The sequence below is a fragment of the Protopterus annectens genome, chromosome 1.part1, assembly GCF_019279795.1.
Source record: "Protopterus annectens isolate FY-2018-M chromosome 1.part1, PAN1.0, whole genome shotgun sequence".
Lineage (NCBI taxonomy): Eukaryota > Metazoa > Chordata > Ceratodontiformes > Protopteridae > Protopterus > Protopterus annectens.
The window spans coordinates 1,121,360,305-1,121,380,234 of NC_056726.1; the positions used below are offsets into that span (position 1 = coordinate 1,121,360,305).

General features: G+C 40.4%; 1 protein-coding gene across 1 annotated transcript in view; it reads right to left on the minus strand.

Moving 5' to 3' along the window:
- LOC122815635 (deleted in malignant brain tumors 1 protein-like) overlaps positions 1-19,930 on the minus strand; it is a 281,322-nt gene that overhangs the window by 133,024 nt on the left and 128,368 nt on the right. The window contains exon 5 of the mRNA XM_044088309.1: positions 5,233-5,538. Within this exon, the coding sequence (XP_043944244.1) occupies positions 5,233-5,538 (306 nt within the window). The remainder of the gene's footprint in view (positions 1-5,232; positions 5,539-19,930) is intronic.

The window sequence follows — 19,930 nt, forward strand, 5'->3', positions numbered from 1 at the left end:
TAAACCTGGCTTCCTCTAAGACCCAGGGAAATCCTGTGGTGTAGCAGCCGAGGTCAGAAAGGGACCTCAGAAACCGCCATTTTTTCAAACTAACTGTGCTTTACGATCGGGTAGCAGCACTGGCCCTCGTGGTATGTAACTACTGCATATTGCTCTGATTGTACATATAATAGATAAATATAACTGCAACTCTTACTGTTGTTTTGGTTACTGATAGTAATTTACTCAAGAAACCCTGCTTGTAGTAATGATTGTATGCACTGTGTAGATGCAACTGGCGTTTTGTAAAAAATGCATGTGGTAAAAGTAAATGTAAATTAGCGTTTTTTTAGATGCTACTCTAGAAATTGGATTAATTGTTAGATCAGGATGTGCATTAGCGACTGTTTAAAGGCAGATAACCGCGTTTTGTTTGACTTATACTGCCAAACGCTGCAATTGAAAGTGGTTGCTTGTCAGATCTAATTTCCTGGTCGGAGGATGTAACCTCAATTTCAAGCTAGATATAAAGTATTTCATGCTGCAAACACCTAATGTTAGCTATTTAGCTATTATCTTATCAGATAAACAGAGTGCTTAGTAGAGTATTCATAAGTCGCCAAAGGGAATGAAATTACTGCTTAATACTACTAGCTGTTAATCCAATGCTTAAGATCACTAAGGCTGTTGAATTCATCCTCGTACTGCATTGTGTAAAACTGTCTGTTACTGCATTGTGTAAAACTGTCTTTTACTGCACCAAACACCTAACACTGTAAAAGTTATTCTCTTTCTGTTGCCTCCATCTTAGGTAGCCCCAAAACCAGATGCCTACCGAGTGGCACTCAGGACCCCCAGGACCCCACCAGTGCGAATGCACAAACAACTTTAAAAGCCCATTAAGAGACTCAGGGTAAATAAATAACTACCCCTTTCATTGTACTTTGCCAAACACCTTGTACTTTACTAAAGGTACCAGGTAGAATAAAATCTATTGAACACAGGTTCCTTCTACATAAAAATCAACAAAAAGAAATAAAATTAAAGGAAAAATAATAGAACTTAGGTAGCTACCATTAAACCTGGCTTCCTCTAAGACCCAGGGAAATCCTGTGTCGGTCCCTCGCCTCGCTATGCTCGGGCTTGCTCCGCCTCCCTGCCCCCTATTCCCACCCGCCCCCACTACCTCTACATTTATTTGGTCATCAAGCCCATCCCCATTTCCACTACCCAATCAGAACTGTCCACTCCCCCCCCATCTCTCTGCGCTCCTCACCACTAAACCTAACCCACCCACCTACCTAACTCTCTCCATTTATCTCACCCTACTACTACCTCCAGCTTCCTGCTGACCTAGGTATCGCCCCTAGCCCTATTGACGCTGAGATCTCAGCCTCACCATGGACAGAACCTCATTTACCACCCTCCCCCTTGTACTTTTACTCCTCATTTTACCGTATCTCTTAACAACCTATGAAACACAAGCCCTAACAAGAATCTACCTTCCTAAGGGTCAGACCTCCCTGTATTCCCAAAATACCACTACTCTTATCCCCCTCTCTACTCTGCTACTCACCTCATCCCTAAAAGTACACACTTTATTCTTAGATACCCAAAAGTATCCTCATTAAGAGAACAGCTTAAACTACTAACTAGACTACAAAAAATACTAGAATATTTGAAAAATCCATCACTAATGACGGGACATCCACCCCAACCCAGGCCCTCATAGTGACCCTGACCCTAACCTCCGCCATGCAGCTAGCAGACTCATGGACTCTCTTTTGCTCCATCTCAATATTAGAAGCATTAACAATAAAGTCCATAGCTTGCATGCCATGCTTGATATCCACTCGGACATAATGTGTTTATCAGAAACTTGGCCCAAACCAAGCACCAAGGATGAGGAAATTATCCCTCCTGGATATAACATCATCAGGGCTGATCGTACAACCAGAAAGGGTGGTGGAATAGCTGTGATGTTCAAGAACTCCTTGAGCATCACAATGAATTCACTGTAACCCCAAAAGTTCCAAACCTGGAACTGATTGCTCTTAAGATATCCCTAAACAGACAAAAAGTATTAATCTCATAGTAACCTACCTACCACCGGGCAAAAATGTAGAAAATCTTGAACAAACCCTTAGTTGGCTTGCTAATAACTATCCCCAAGAAACAATAATATTAGGAGATGTTAATATAGACTGGTCTCTACGCCCAATCAAATCCTCTCCCCATTAACTTACATGGTTTCTCCCAAAATATTCTTTCTCCCACTAGAATTGGACATGCACAACAAAAGGAGAGTATTATTGACTGGATTCTTACTAATAGGAATCCAAATAACTATACCACAGGGACCCTTCCCAACGACCTTAGTGACCACCTTGCTACCTTTATTATAAAACACAAATGTTCAAATAAGACTCCCCCCATAACTAGATTAGTAAGGAATAGCAAAAATTTTGTCCCTGACCAATTCCTAGCTGATCTCAAGGCTTGTAACTGGCACATCCTAAAACCTATCCTTAGATGAAAGTGTTTCATACTTTAATAACACTTTCCTCAAGATACTCAATTCCCATGCTCCTAATCGACTTACGAGAACTAAGGAATGTATAGCACCCTGGCTAACACAAGAAACTAAATCCAAAATTAGAATCAGAGACCAGGCCTGGAATAAGTGGAGAACCACAAACCCCCCCCTAGACCGCATCAAGTTCCTCCAGCTAAGAAATTCAACCAAAGTAGCCGTTAAATCTGATAAAAAACAATATTTCTGTCACCTCCAAGACAAACATCAGTATAATCCTAAAAAATTCTGGGCTGGTTTTAACCGCTTACTTCATCCTGGTAAGTCTACTACCCCCACCCCTGACAAACTCATGGACAATGACCCAACAGAAATAGCCAACTCCTTTAATTCTTTTTTCACTGAGACCATCCAGTCCCTTGCCAGCAAGCTTCCCACACCTCCCTCAGTGGCAACCCCAACTATAAATACAACCCAAACGGCCTTTAACCTACAACCCATCTCCACCTCCTACATTCGCACCCTCTTGAAAAAATTGAAACCAACCACCCTCACGGCAGATCTGCTCCCTGCCAAATACCTACAAATAGCATCTGATGCCATAGCCTACCCTGTATCAATCTTGATCAACCGGACCATTTTGAAGCATCTATTCCTCTATCTGGAAAATCTCTTATATCATCCCCCTCCACAAAGGAGGGCCCTCCACTGAAACCTCCAACTATAGGCCCATAGCCATACTGTCTCCCTTAGCCAAAATCATGGAACGCTGTGTCCATAAACAACTCATTACCTACCTCATACATAACAACCTCCTATCAAATACCCAACATGGCTTCCGCCCCATCACAGCACAACCACAGCTCTTCTCTCCTTTGTAGACTCAGTCAACCACAATCGCAATAATAAACTAATATCCTCTGCGCTCTTTCTAGACCTGTCGAAAGCCTTCGATATGGTCAACCACCAACTACTGCTTCAGGCACTGGAAACCTTACATCTTAGTAAACTAACCATAAGTTGGTTTAATGCCTATCTCTCTAGTAGAAAACAGGCAGTCCAGTGGCAAAACAGCCTATCAGACCTACTCCCAACTAATATTGGTGTCCCCCAAGGATCTATCCTTGGTCCCCTTCTTTTCTCCATTTTCATAAATGGCCTACACTCAATTATTCCCAAAGCCACCTGTATTCAATACGCAGATGACTCCACCCTGATCTGCTCCGACGAATCTCTCACCAAACTCCAAGCCACAACCCAAAACTGCTTCTCTACTGTTGAAAAATGGTTCTCGGAACTTAAACTCTTACTTAACCCTACCAAAACCAAATTACTTTTTCCCCACTTCAGTGACTGCTCAAACTATACAACCCCGCAACACCAACAATCCCACTTTCTATGTGTCCTCCAACAATGGGACCATTATCTACCCCGTATCCAATACCAAACTACTAGGGGTGACCATAGACCATAAACTTAAATTTGATATACATGTAAACTTAACTATTAAATCGGTTAACAGAAAACTTGGGTCAATGTATAGAATAAAGGCCTTCTTAACTCCACCAAACTGACTATTGCCCGAACCCACCTACTCTCCACACTCCTCTATGCCTCCCCGATATTCTCCTTCCTAAACAAGAAAGAGCTTAATAAACTAACAACTACCTATAATCACATAGCCAGATTCATAACAGGAACGCCCTATCGCACTCATCACTGCCTAAATTTAAGGTCTCTAATGGCTGGAACTGCCCAATTTACTCAAATTCAACCAGCTAACTGAGGCTTTTAAAATTATTAACCATCCAGATAAAACTCCCTCACTGAACAAAATACTTACCAACCTTAACTCCTCAGGTCTTCCAAAAGTCTACAAGTAAGGACCATTAAATCTAACAATGCTGGTGATGATGCACTATATGCCAATTCCATTGGCAAATCCTGGAACGCCTACCAAACAACCTAAGACTTATGCCCTCTCAGCACCAATTTAAATTACATCTTAGAGCATACTTGAAATCCAAATGGTTATGCCCTTGCTCCAGTCCAGACTAATAAGCTATTGTCCCTGCCGTACCTAGGCTTCTCTCAGCCTCCACCTAACCCAAAATCCAAAGAACACTCTATTTAGCCCTGCTTGTCTGGCTGTTCAAATCTGTACCTCGTTAAATCATTTAATAATTCTTGCTTCTCTTATTTGGTCTTTAAGCATCAGTGTATTTAATTGTACTCACTTGTTATAGGTTTATCATTGTATTTGTATTAACCAGTATTATCTTGTGTAACAACATCATTGTATTTGTTAATCTAACTATGACCTTGAGTTTTCTCCCGGCCTCCACTGAAAATGGACATGTATCCAGTTGGACTAGCCCGGTCAACAAATGTAAAATAAAATAAATAAAATAAAATAAATAAAATATTGATCTGTTATACTACAAGTATTAACCATGCACACATTTATTCTTCAAAAATAGTTTAGCATGATATCTTATTACTATACCAAAATGATGCCTAGCTCCTTCACATTATTGCATTTAAGTACATAATAATGAACCATCATGATATTACTCTCTTAATTTCCACTTATATCACAAGACCAAAGTGCCAGTGACAATTCTTTTTTTTTTTCACATATTCTCAGTAAATTAGCACTGTAAATTATAAACTATAATCTGTGTTGCACATTATTTAATTTAAAAATTTATATTCTTAACCTGAACATTGCACTGCTGCTACTTCGGATGTGCTGCAGGAGCCATTTCCTAACTGGATATTAGAACACTGTGACAGAGAGTTCTCCCAGCCGCTGCACTGAATGTTATTTAACAGAACAGGCTGTTGATTTCCTCCAGCTGAGCGGATTCCTTGCCCTGATATTACATAGCCACATCTTAGTTCCCGGCAAACTACACGGGCCTCATCCAAGCTCCAAGTAGTATTGCAGGCTCCACCCCACTGAGAGCCGTTGTTCACTTCCAGAATACCATTGCATCGGTTTGTGCCATTTGTCAGTTGTAAGCCTAAAAAAAAAAAAAAAAAAAAAGTTAAATTCCATAAAAAAGATGCCATTTACTGTACAGATATATGCAAAAATATGAACACCCAAGAATACTGATGGTCATGTTTTTTCCTAAATGCTTTCCCACCCTGCTGAACATCAGCCCCACTCAAGTAAGATTTGGTCTATTCATTCCCTGTCGGTGACAATGTGGGCACCAATACACTTAACAATGAAAAAGAGGATTCTATCTTCCAGGCTGTTACAAAAGTTGCTTTGTACTGTTGTCATCCAGGCCTGCTCCCTTTAGCAAGCCATCTGGACTAGCAACTCAACGGACCTGTTGTGGGGGGCAGCTATGACCAGTGGCCTTCTCCCTACCTTATCCTTAGCTGCTGCTTGTTATTCACACCTGCCAGAGGAAATGTCCTGAAGCCTCCATCATCATGTGAGGCTTGGGTGTTTAAAGATTTTTTTAACCCTCACCCTTGGTGGATGATCACCTGCATCACCCTGGAGTGTACACTTAAATATTATCACACATACATAGATGAGCTTACCTTCACTGACTTGAGCGTTCTAAAACCATGTCTTTGTTTCCTGGATGACTTCTGTTGCCAGCAACCCCCTGCTTGCAAATGGTAGACTGCTGATCTCATCCTCCAGGATAGGTGGGCTAGAATCAGCCAATGCATTCCCACCCTGTCCCACTCATTTAGTCCATTACCCAAGCTATTCCATTCCTCAAGACACTAATCACACTCAGGTGTCGGTGCTGTAGTTAGGTATTTGAACCTCTACACCATGTAAACAGACTACAGAAAAAAGGAAGCCATGTAATAATTTTATTTTAGTTTAATTTAGTTTAGTTCATTTATTTATTTTTTTTCACTTTGATATAACATAAGAGGCAATTAAACTTAGGCAGAACAATGTGGCATTCCTCACACAGTGGGTACATATAGTCTGCTCTGAAGTAAAAATATTCATATTGAACTATATGTTTATTTCCTGTCATTCATAGGTTCATAGGTTGGTACTAGGTTATCAGCCCTAGGGCCTATACAAGCCTAGCCATAACAATTCCATGGCTATTTCTTCCCACACTATTTACTTCCCTGGACCCCTGTCTAGTATTTATCTTAAATGTCAGATTACAAATGCTTCCAGACATAACTTCCTAAAATGTTTTATCACTCCTACTGAATTTATTACTATTCATATGATGACATAGGAAGTTATTTACTAAGAACTGCATACAGATGTGAAAAGTTATATTGTTTAATGGCTCAGTGGAGTACAGGTCAAGAACAAAGACAAAATGCACACTTCCTTACTGTATGCAATTGCACAATTTCTTAATATTAGTAGTATGAGATCCAAATTTCTTAATACTGAAATTTTGTAACGAAACACCTTGTCTTGCATCTTTATTAATCCATGTAGCATTTGAAATAAAATAGAACAACTAAACTTTCTTATCTCTATTCACGATCCCCAAATCATTGCTATGACAGAATCCCGGCTTTAGACACAAGATCCCTACATACACTACTTCTTCTCAGGCTATAATTAATTTCTTGATGCTATGCCAGGATTAAGGCAAGAAGGAGGCAATCTTTTTCTTTTCAAGTCAGACATCAACATATAACTCATTGAACAATTTAATGCCTCCTCAAATTCTCATCCAAACTGAGACAAACTACAAACAGTAAGGCCACTCTCCATTTAGCTCCCATATTCGTCTAGCAGTTGTCAGTCTTCCTTCTCCTGCTTCATTGCAAAAGCTTAATAACCTCCTCAAGGACTTCAAAAAATCAAATTTATCAAAAATCTTCTTCTTCTTGGCTTTAACCTCAGCCTCTGGGTCCCCTCAGAAAATGGCATATTTGAACTTCTCAATGTATCACACATCTTGGCTCTGAGCACACCAGGCCCGATCCTTACTCACCACATCACTGACTGCTTGATCTAATAATCACAGACAACCCCTCATTTACTTCTAATATCTCTATCATAGGTTCATAGGTAGGTACTAGGCTATCTGCCCAAGGGCATTTTTAAGCCTATCCAGAGTGTGAAGGCTTTCGCCGCCCCATTGATTAATTAACTGGGCCTCTGTCAATCAGAGCCAATGAAGTGATCCCAGGGGTGTATTTTCTGTTACCCATCCACTCATCAAGAGTTTTAGTGAGGGGCTCTGCCTAATGTAGTTAGGAATTTTGTTCCAAAGCATGGGGAGTCTCTGTGACAGGAATCTATCCCTCCAGCATGTTCTATTTATTGATGTGGAGAGGTGTAGCTCCCTAGAGCACGTGGTTTGCAGTGACTTGGATTTCTTTAGGCGGAGCATGTCCAACAATTCTGAGTTGGACATGGCTTTGTAAGTCAGGCAGAGATCACCTCTGAGTAAGCGATATGCCACTGAGTACAGCTGGTGTTTTTTCAGTCGGGCTGCATAGGACATATGTTTGATGCCTGTAATCCTCTTGGTGACATGCTTTTGTGGTCTTTCCATCTGTTGGAAGTGTCATGTGAGGTACATCCCAAGACATTGTACTCTATGATGGGTCTGATGAGTGACGAGTAGAGGGGCACTATAACCTCTTTATTTCTAGATGCGAACCCCTTAGTAATTAGATGGGCCACATACATAGAAGGATTTCCTAACTTCTTTGGCAATATGATTGTCAATGGAGAGATTACTATCTACCTGGGTCCCCAGATCTCTTATTACCTCCTCTGTATTAAGGGGGCTGCCGCCTATGTGGTAATTCGTGGGTGTTTTGTTTTTCCCAAACGGGATGACTATGCATTTTTTGGCATTTAGTTTGAGGCCATGACTTTGACACCAGGTGTCTGTCTCAGTAAGGCCTTTTTGAAGGATGTCCATGTCAGCCGGAGAGTCAATTATGGCTCCCAGTTTGCAGACATTGGCAAACTTGGTTAGCCATAGTTCTCCTGTGTTTGCCTGTACTTCTGAGAAATATATGCCGAACAGTAGGGGGTCCCAGAACTGAGCCTTGCGGGACACCACTTGTGACTGGTTTAGAGTCGGACCTGGAGCCCGCTATTCTTACCGTGTCAGTTCTGTCTGTAAGCCAGTTGGCAACCCATCTTGTGACATAGGGGTTTATGTTCAGGCTGGTGAGTTTTTCTATAATACCCAAGTGAGGAATGGTGTTGAACGCCTTGGCAAGATCAAGGTAGTCTGTGTGAACCACCTTTCCCTCATCTATGGCCTTGGTGACTGTCTCGAAGAAGTCAACCAGGTTTAGTAGGCATGATCTGCCTTTAACAAAGCCGAACTGGGTTGGGTCAAGTGTTTGTAGGTTCCCAATGTCTTTGTTAATGAGTTCCATGATGATGTACTCCATAGCCTTGCAGACCAGGCTAGTCAGGCTTATGGGGCGATAGTTACCAGGGTCAGTTGTGGCCCCTCCTTTGTGAAGTGGAATAACTGTTGCTGTGCTCCATTCTATGGGCACATAGCCTGTGGAGAGGCTGAGGTTGAACAGCGTGTTTAGGTGGTGGGGTTAGTTCATTCTGTAGTTCGTGCAAGACGCAGCCTGGGACACCATCTGGCCCCATTGATGCTGTGTTTTTGGCTTTTGAAAGGGCTGTTTTCACCTGTGCTTCTGTAACTTCCGGGACACTACACTTTTCCGGTATTGTTGTGGGCCCTTTTGAAGGTGAGAGGGAGGTGAAGTTTGCACTGAATCTATCTGCCAGGTTGTTGGCAATATCAGTAGGTTCAGCATATTTTGTGCTATTTTGCACTAACTCAGAGCATATCTGTGAGTTGTCACTTAGATTCTTGACATAGCTAAAGAAGGCTCTGTGGTTATCTTTCAAATCCTTGGCTATTTTTCTTTTGAAATTAGCCTTGGATGATTTTATGAGGGACCTTAGTTTCTTACTGATACTGATCAGGGATGTATTTCCTTCTTGGGATTTGCTTTTTTTCTGAACTAGTTTCCTCCTTCTGTTGTAAACCTGTTTATGGCAGGGGTCCACCAGACTGGTTTCCTTCTCTTAGGGGAGTGAGTCTTGGTCTTGCTAGGGATGACACGATCCATGCATCCTTGTAGGTGCTCATAGAGTGCAATTGTAAATGATTCTGCATCTTGGGCAGTGTTATCCTTTAGTGTGGGGGCTGTGAAACTTACCACCTCTGCCTTATGTAAGGTGAAGTTTGCTTTAGAAAAGTTTTTCACTGTGGTTTCCTTGGTTGAGGGTGGTGGTGGGGTGTGGACATCCATTGTGATTAGTTTATGGTCTGATCTAACCAGTGACGGGTTGACCTCTGGTACGGAACACCTGTCACCCATGTTGGTGATGACCAGGTCCAATATGTTGTGGCCTCTGGTATGGGAGTTTACCAGCTGATCCAGGGCATTTGAGTTGCTAAATTCCAGGAAACGCTGAGCCTGGGAGTTTGTACTCAAGTAATTTTCCCAGTCAATGGTAGGGTAATTGAAATCACCCAATATCAGGGTATTCGGTAGGGCCTTCATGTTTTCCAGTGTCTCCAGAAAGACAGAGTGGTGGTCCTGGGTCATGAAGGGTGATCTGTAGCAGGCCACAATTTGCATTGCAGATTTGCCCGATGCTAGTTGCACATGGATGATCTCAGAGGTATCATGTTGTGCCACTAACCTGGAAGTGTGAGTATTCTTGATGAATATGGATACACCCCCTCCTTTTGTATTTTGGTCTGTGTTCTGTGGCCGAAATGTGTGGTATGAGTTGTAGCCCAGTAGTGCTGGAGTGCTCTCTGGAGCCTTGAACCAGGTCTCAGTTACTGCACAGACGTTGACGTTCTTCATACTTAGGAGTGCTTTGAGCACATGCATTTTGAGATTTAACCTCCTGGCATTGAGTAGCATAACCCTCATTTTTTTACTTGTGCTCTTTACTGTGGTAGGTTTGAATTTTGAGCCTTGCCTAAAAAAGGCACTATGGGGGCAGCAAGAGCCTTGGCCAGTATTTGAAAGCCAAGGGGTGACAGGTGCAAGCCATCTCTTGCAAAGCAACGAGGCTTGTCATGCATGCCATCCCAGGCTGACAGACACTGGATCCCCTTTGAACTGCACCAGAAGTTTAGCAAATTGTTGAAATTGATCATTTTTTCTTGATACTGAGGTATCATTCTTGGTGAGGGCAGGATGCTACTCAGGGTCAGGATCATACCTGCCTGGGCTACATGATCAGAGAGCTCTTCCATGTCTCTTTTCATGTAGTCTGGGGAGGTACATTTCAGGTCATTCACACCAACATGAACAATGACAGAGTCATATTTGTACTTGTTCTGGAGTGACCTGAGTGCTTGTGTTATGTGCCGGATTCTGGATCCCATTAGGCAGCTAACAGTAACCTTCTCCTTGTCCAGCCTAGTGAGTGGGGCGTCAGTTGCCTGACTATTGAGTCACCTATTATTAGTGTGTTAGGTATGTTATTTCACCTTAAGGGCTGTGATTGTGTGGCACATTGATTTTGTGTTTTATGTGTTGTCTGGTTTGTGATGGGATGTGCAGGTTTTGTGGGTGTCTCTGATGCTTTTGCAGGTTTTTATTTAGAGCCTCCGAGTATGATTTTGTGTATTTATGTGTATTTTTTGCCAGAGTTTTTTTAGTAGGTCTATGTGAGGCTGGAGGTGTGGTGAAAGTGTTAGCCTTCTCCTCATGACGGTCTGTTCCAGTCTTGGGTGGAGAGACCTTAGCCTTCAGTGTGGCTGTATAATTGCATCTCTAGCATATGTTAGTGTTTTGCGGTAGGAGGAGAGGGCTGTCTGTGTACATGAGGCAGTTGTAAAATTGCCTCAGGATATCCAGATTCACCAGCTGGACTGGAGAGTACACCTGAAGTTACCCTTTGTTCATGTCTGAACAGTAGGGTGAGCTGCTTAGTCACTTGGTTGGTGAGGGGTGGATAAAGAGCCATGCCCTGCTGGACAATCAAGTGTCGGGGTATATTAGTGCTTGCTATTAGGTCTGAGCAAGTGCTGGACTGTAGGATGCATTTTGAGTGCTTAGGTTGAGAGTTAGACTAGTTTCAAGTGAAAAACTGAAGAGGAGACTTAGTGAAGCCGGGAAGAATTTAACCCTAGCTAACCAGGGCTGCCCAGCACACAAAACCATGCAAATGCGGTTTTTAAACTATTAACATCTGTGCTGGAACCACTCCTCCAGGGACAGATGGCTGCTCAAAGTTCCCCTCACTCACAGGTGAACAGAGAAACTTCCCTCTATCCAAGTAAGGTATGGGCAACTCAGAAACTTGTAACACAGCCCTGAATTCAGCACTAGCCTGAAAACTGGACTATACTAGCTTAGAAAGATGGGAAACAAGAAATTTTTTTTTTGGAAAAGATAAGGCAAAAATAGTAAAAAGTACACTTAAAACAGCTTTAAACGACTACAAGCTATCAGAAAAGGCTATCGCATTTTAGTGTGTAGCCTACAACAGTTAAACAATTTATTTAAACAAAAAACAACTTTTTAAAAGTACAGGCAGTTAAATAAGTACAATATGTAAAAAAAAACAAGATTTTAAATCACAATAAGTGCTGAAGAAATCAGTGTTTAGGTGGAAAACAGTTAAGTACAGCAAGAAAACACAGAAAACTGATAATCACTCCAAAGTCTCTCTTTTAAGCTAGAAGGCTTACATCAATTCAAGGCTTTCTAGTGCTTTCCAGTAGGTTAGTTACAGGAAAGATGGGAAACAAGTGCAGATGTGGTCTTTTAAACCAGAAAGTTGAAAGAGATGGACAACTTCCCTCCCAACATAAGTGATCACTGTTCTATAAACTTCAGCATCAACACTAATTGCAAAAGGGCCCCTCCAAAACTCATTACCTTCTGCCATAAATCTCAAGTAAACATTAACAAACTAAAAACATATTGATCCTCTCTCATCTGGGTCCCTATACTCTCCCCCTCAGACCACAACAATGCTTACCAGTTTTTTAATCAACTTTTCTGTAATCTACAAGACTCATTCTTCCCTATAATTACAAGACTGTATAAGCTAAGAAAACCATCTGGCTCACTTACAAACTTAAAATCCTCCTATCTGCCAGAGACAAGGCATGGCACTACTGGAAGACTCAATGCTGTCTATCAGACAACGTTACGCCCTCTTTAAGAATATGTCCAAACTAGCAGTTACACATTATAAGAGCCATCATATGAGAACACATCAATAAAATCTTTTTCACTCCCTTAAACAGTTCTGAGAAGAGGTCAACTGGTTCACAGGTCATAAATCTCCTGCTAATACTCATAATTCCTCCTCTCCTCTCTCATCCTCAGACTTCTCTACTCTCCCTCTATCTGCTCACATATTTCACTCCCCTCACTCAACTTTTCCCTCACCCCCTTATAACCCCCTCTTCCACTTTAAAAAGATCATAATCAAAGATATACCTCTCCATGAAAACCTAAAACTTTACTCACAAACATGGACAGACACCTCCTCCCCTGGTTCATATTTCCATGTAGAGAGTACATTGTTACTCATCTGCTACATATCTATAGCCTTTGCCCAACTTAAAAACTGTATGTCTAATATATGGAAAACAGAAATATCATACATTTTCCCAAAAAATCCAAACCCAAGTTACCCAGTAATTACTGCACAATTTCCATCCTCCATAGCCTATGGAAAATCTTAAGAAAAATGTGTCTATAATCAACTACAAACATTAATACTGCTTCTCTGCTACTCACCTCTAAGCAACATGGTTTTTGGTCCAGACGCAACACTTCCACTGCACCTTGGACCTTCACTGACCACACACTTTTAGCTACGGACAAAGGTCTCCTTACAGGATCCATATTTATAAGCCCTACCAGAGTCTTTGACCTGGATGACTGCCCAGTCCTATTTAACCACTACGCTGACATTGAAATTCATCCTGACACTATTCACTGGTTTCAAAATAACTTTTCCAATGAACATTTCTCAGTTGTCTTAAACAATAGTACATCAGACAATACTCCCTTACTTAGACTCCCTCAAGGCTCCATACTTGCCCCACTTCTTTTTTCCATGTTTATAAATAAGTTTACACTGAACTTTCCAAAACTTTCACGCTTACTATAAAAAAGATTTCTTCTCCCTCATTATCTAGCTCAGTAACAAAAAAACTTGTATGTAACTTAAAAATAAATAAATAAATAAAACTATGCTATTGAAAACCTCCAGTAAAAGGCAAAAGAACCCCAACTCACTTCTTACTCTTGACCACCTTAACAATATCACTGAGTAAGTTAACACTTTCAGATATCTAGAAGTCTGGTTTAATTTCTCACTTAACTTCCACTAACATCTCAAAAACACCTGGAAAAAGATAAATTCCCTACACTTCTTGGCCAAAAAAGATCTACTTTTTTCTCTTCCACCCAACAGAAAATACTATTGGCAAAGGGATTTTTCTAGATGAATTTGAGTACTGCTTCTTTTTTTGATGAATTTGAGTAATGCTTTCCTCTTGTAGTATTTGCTGTCAAAAGAAATTCTACTACCATTCAAACAATCTCTAACCTCATCTGCCACTTCATTACCTTTTCCTGAAAGTAAGAACACCACTGTCTTACAATAGCCAAAGCCAACTGATTGCCACTTCAGCAATGAGGTAATCTACTCCTTGCCCTTCTCTTTCCTCTAGCTTATTTAGATATCCCCTGTCATATAAACCTACATGTTATAGGCACTCAGGACATCTCTTGAAAGCACATAAAACCAGATTTGGTGCTATAATCCACTCCCTTTCTACCCTTTGACCAAAGATCTGCAGGAATCTTACCTCAAATCTTAAAGATCTCTCTACCTTCTCCTCCTTTCAAGTACATCTTAAAGAACATCTGACAGTACCAGCCACTTGTAAATGCTTTGCTTCAGGTCATGTAACTTAGTCTAACTAATCTCTGACACACACTGTTTACCATTTTTACTATAGTATCTCTTCTCTAAGTCCTAATATGTTGCTACACTAATTGTTGTAAATATTGTATACAATGGTTTCTTTTGGCTACCTTCTTAAATCATAATTTATTTATTTATTTATTTATTTCACATTTGTTGACCGGGCTAGTCTAACTGGATATGTGTCCGTTTTCAGTAGAGGCCTGGGGAGAAAAGCTCCAAACATGAATAGTGACAATGTTAAACATATATAAAAAGGCATGTAAAATCACATAAAGTGAAAGCATTGGTAAAAAATATTAATACTCAGGTTATAAACTCTAAAAATATTACTCTAAAAATTATACTAAAAAAAAATTATTAGAGTAAAAAAGATTATACTAAATACAATAGTGGGTAAGAGTAAAACCCAATTAAGAGAGAAAGGTCTTTATGTTTTATATAATTACTAAGAAAAAAAGAGTAGCACCTGGATTAGGTGGCACAGGATAGAGGAGTAGGGAAAGGAGTAAGAGAAGGAAGGGGGAAGGATAGAGGAGTAGGGAAAGGAGTAAGAGAAGGACGGGGGAAAGGATAGAGGAGTAGGGAAAGGAGTACAAGAAGGACGGGGGAAGGATAGAGGAGTAGGGAAAGGAGTAAGAGAAGGAGAGGGGAAGAAGAGAGGAATAGGGAAAGGAGTAAGAGAAGGACGGGGAAAGGATAGAGGAGTAGGGAAAGGAGTAAGAGAAGGAAGGGAAAGGATAGAGGAGGAGTAAGAGAAGGACGGGGAAAGGATAGAGGAGTAAGGAAAGGAGTAAGAGAAGGACGGGGAAAGGATAGAGGAGTAGGGAAAGGAGTAAGAGAAGGACGGGGAAAGGATAGAGGAGTAGGGAAAGGAGTAAGAGAAGGACGGGGGAAAGGATAGAGGAGTAGGGAAAGGAGTAAGAGAAGGACGGGGAAAGGATAGAGGAGTAGGGAAAGGAGTAAGAGAAGGAAGGGGGAAGGATAGAGGAGTAGGGAAAGGAGTAAGAGAAGGAAGGGGAAGGATAGAGGAGTAGGGAAAGGAGTAAGAGAAGGACGTGGGGAAGGATAGAGGAGTAGGGAAAGGAGTACGAGAAGGACAAGGGAAAGGATAGATGAGTAGGGAAAGGAGTACGAGAAGGACAGGGGGAAGGATAGAGGAGTAGGGAAAGGAGTAAGAGAAGGAAGGTGGGAAGATATCAGTCTGGGTTAGCACATGGACAAAGCCAATGAGTTTTAAAAAGTTCTTTGAGGCGTTTTTTAAACAGAGAAGTAGAAGATAAGATTGATAGTTCAAAAGGAAGTTGATTTAAGTTTTTACCTGCTGTGTTAGAGAAAAGTGAGTCACCAGCTTTGTTGTTGGATTTAATTGTGGAAACTAGGAGTTTGTTAGCAGAGCGTAGTGTAGCAAGATTTTTACATGGTGTAATCAGATTAGAGAGGATAAGGGTGTTGTTAGGGTGGTATAGGATCTTTTGAGTGATAAGTAATTGTTGCAGAGTATATGGTTTTCCAGTTCTAGCCATCCAAGTTGTTTGAGGTTGAGGCAGTGGTGAGTTTTGAAGGGGGAGCATGTAATGAATCTAGCTATGCTATTATAACAGGTGACAAGTTTGGAGAGGTTATTTTTTGATAGGTTAATATATATGGCAGAGGCATAGAAAAGGGTCAAAATGAGGTGGGTTTATGCAATAGTTTTCCTGGCAGACGGGTTAAGGAAGGGTTTAATTCTATTGGGGGTACCGAGTTTTTTGTTATTGGACTTTATGGTGGTGTTGATGTGGTCATCGAAGTTGAGACGATTATCAATTGTAGCACCTAGTAGGCGGGTTGTAGAGTCTGGGGTTATGTTGGTAGCATTGTTAGAGGTTACAGAGAAGGCTGGAGTACGTGATTTATGAGTAGGGGTAAAAAGTAGTAGTTTTGTTTTTTGGGATTTAAGAGGAGACAGTGTTGCATAAACCAGTTTTCAACATTATGAAGAACAGTTTGGGTGAGGGACTGGAGAGAGTCTATGTTCTTGGCTGAACAAATTAAGGTGGAATCAATGCAGGTGGCTTGAGGAATATTTATGTGTAGATCATTAATAAATAAGGAAAAAAGAAGGGGACCTAAGATAGAGCCTTGGGGTACCCAATATTTACAGGATGTAGTGAAGACAGATTGTTATCCCAAAGGACTGCTTGTTGTCTATTATCCAGATAAGACCTAAACCATTGTAATGCTTATGGTTCAAGAGAAAGGATCTTTAGTTTGTCTAAGAGTAAGTTATGGTTAACCATATCAAAGGCTTTTGACAGGTCAATAAATAGTGCAGAGGAAAAGGAGTTATTGTTGCGATTTTTATTTATAGAGTCTGTGAAGGATAGTAGGGCAGTTGTAGTGCTATGGAATGGTCTGAAGCCATGTTGGCAATTGGCTAGTTGGTTATTTTGTAGTAGGTAGTTAAGTAGTTGTTTGTGAATAAATTTTTCCATAATCTTAGCTATTGCGGAGAGTAAGGCAATAGGTCGAAAGTTAGACAGCTCAATAGAAGACCCTCCTTTATGTAGAGGGATGATGTGGGATACTTTCCATATGGATGAAATGTTGCCTTCTGAGATGGTTCTGTTAATAAGGATAGAGATGGGATAGTCTATAGCTTTTGCAGCAATTTCTAGGTATTCAGATGGGAGACGGTCAGCAGAAGGGATACAAGGTTTCAGTTTTTGAAGTAGCTTACAGATGAGAGAAGTAGGTACAGGTTGTATTTGAAAGGTAGGTGATGTAGTCTTGGAGGAATTTAGTGGAGAAGCAGTAAAGGGAGGTAAAGAATTGGCTAGGATTTGAATGGCTTCTGTAAAGTAAGTGTTAAAGGCATCAGGGATCTGGCTGGAGTTATTATGGTTAAAACCTACAGGGGCAGGGGTAGCAGAGTGACCTGGACAAAGAAGTTTGTTAATCCCTGACCAAAAGTTTTGTGGAGTTTGTTGACTGGTTTGTTGGAGGCGAAGGTAGAGTCTTTTTTGTCTTTGAAAATATCTTTCTTGGTGGCATTTCGTAACTGCTTAAAGTGGATCTTTTCTATAGTATATTAGCTATACATTTGTTTTTAACAAGCTTGTTTATGGTATAATTTTTTTTTTTTTTACTTGATGTGTGTTCACATCCTGGGCTGAGATTCAGAATGATCCAGTGGAATCAGTAGTTGTCAAATTGTATAACTAACTAAATAAATAAATAAATAAATAAATAAAATACTGTTTTCCCCATCTAGCTGTAAGTGAAGTTTTAAACTTGGATAACCTATAAGAACAGGGGTTGGGAGGGTGGCCTAATGGTTAAGGTGTTTTCTTTGCATACACAATGTACAGGGTTTGAATCTCACAGGGGATAATTGGCTAGGCTTAAAATGGCTTGCAAGGGCAATAAGCCTAGTACTAATCTATGAACATATCTCTTTTGAACCTATGAACCTATATCAATTCTGTGTCACTGTTAGACAGAGACACAGTATACCAACCTCGAAAAAGGGCATAGCAAAATTATTTTAAAATGAGTGGCGAAAGCCAAACACACTCTGGCTAGGCTTATAAATGCCCTAGGGCAGATAGCCTAGTATGAACCTATGAAACTATGAACCTATAAACCTATGAACATGTAATAGTTTTAGGCATTGTTTGAGTGATAATATTTCTCCTTTTCCTTATACGGTCACTTTCAGTCCTAGTAAAAGTTAATACTGCTAGACTTTATCTTCCAGACATAAAATTATGCTAAGACATTTAGAATTTATTAGTTTCTGCTTTGTTTCAGCAAGCTATTCATAAAATCCTTGAAACATATACCCAATATGGATATAAGATTAGTGGGTCTATGATTTTGCACATAGTCCCAGGCATCTCACTTGTGAGTAGGGACAACTGCATTTTATATCCAGTTGTCATAGATGTTAGCAGACTATATCTAGCTATCAAAGATTTAAATTAAAGAATTAATCAAAGGGTCCTTTAAGGAGCATAAAAAGTGTACCAGAGATTCTATCATGTCCAATACTTTTATTCACTTTACTCAAATCACTTTTGCAGTGATTATGTATAAATATTGCACTGTTTTCAGAATCATGATATAATTGATTTGTGAGATGTGCTGAAGTCTTACAAGACCTGCAGAAAGCCACCTAAAATATATATGATTCAATTATATGTGTTTTGTTGTAGCAGAAAAAAATCAGGAACTATTGACCATTTTCTATGAATTGAAAGAAGAAACAAAACCTATAAAGAGTATAGCTTCCTGCTGCTGGATGTAAATTGCAGACAAGCTGTAATCTGTTCTGCCCTGTTATAACAGGATAAGGGACTTTTCCCAAGCTTGGAAGCTAATACATCATAAAAAATGTAGTGTGAAAATTATACAAAGATATAGCTAAACCAAGAGCCACTATTAAGGCAAATTAGTATGTAATTCTGGGAAAACCCATGGGTTACATGTGTAGCTGTAATAAAAGGATACAAACATAACAGTTGAGAACAATAATCCACCACCCTTTAACATGTGGGTTTTTCTAAAATAAGTTTTTAATATTCATTTAGCATAGTTAAGGTCAACATTTTCAGGTAAGAGTAGCCAGAAATAAAGTACAGTCACAGAGATTTTTCATTCTTGTAATCTGTTTGCTTGAAATAATTATTTTATGTTTCGCTCTATATTTAACTGTCACAGTATTGCTTAACTCATTCTTTTCTATATATTTCATTCATGCTTAAGCTTTTTGCAGTTTCTCATCTATTTGTGTGCCTGTTCTTTCATAAGTGGATATTTATTACTAAAACTTGCCAAATTACTGACACATACCTCAAATTGACCGGACCACCTGTTGCATACTATTATCTGTGTTTATAATTATCTGGCTTATTAACGAGAGAGAAACAGCACAAAAATTACAGAACCAACTGATATTGCCAACATCCTGGCAGATAGGTTCAGTGCTAACTTTACCCCCTCTCACCCTCTAAAGGGCCCATATCTATACAGGAAGAATGCAGAGTCCCTGTAATCACAACTACGCAAGTAAAAACTGTACTCTCTAAAACCAAAAGCAAGGCATCCATGGGACCGGACAACATCCCAGGCTGCGTTTGACAAGAACTTCAGAATGAACTGGCTCCCCACCTAAGCACCATGTTCAGTCATAGCCTCACATCAGGCTTTGTGCCCTCTGAATGGTGCACAATAACAGTTATCCCACTCCACAAAGGGGGAGCCACCATTGATCCTGGGAACTATCGCCCTAATAGCCTGATGAGCCTGGTTTGCAAGGCCATGGAACATATCATCATAGAACTCATAAACAAAGACATTGGTAACCTCCAAACTCTGGCCCCACCCAGTTTGGGTTTGTGAAAGTCAGATCATGCCTCCTGAACCTGATTGACTTCTTTGAGGCAGTCACCCAAGCCTTAGATGAGGGAAAGGTGGTTCACACAGCCTAACTTGACCTC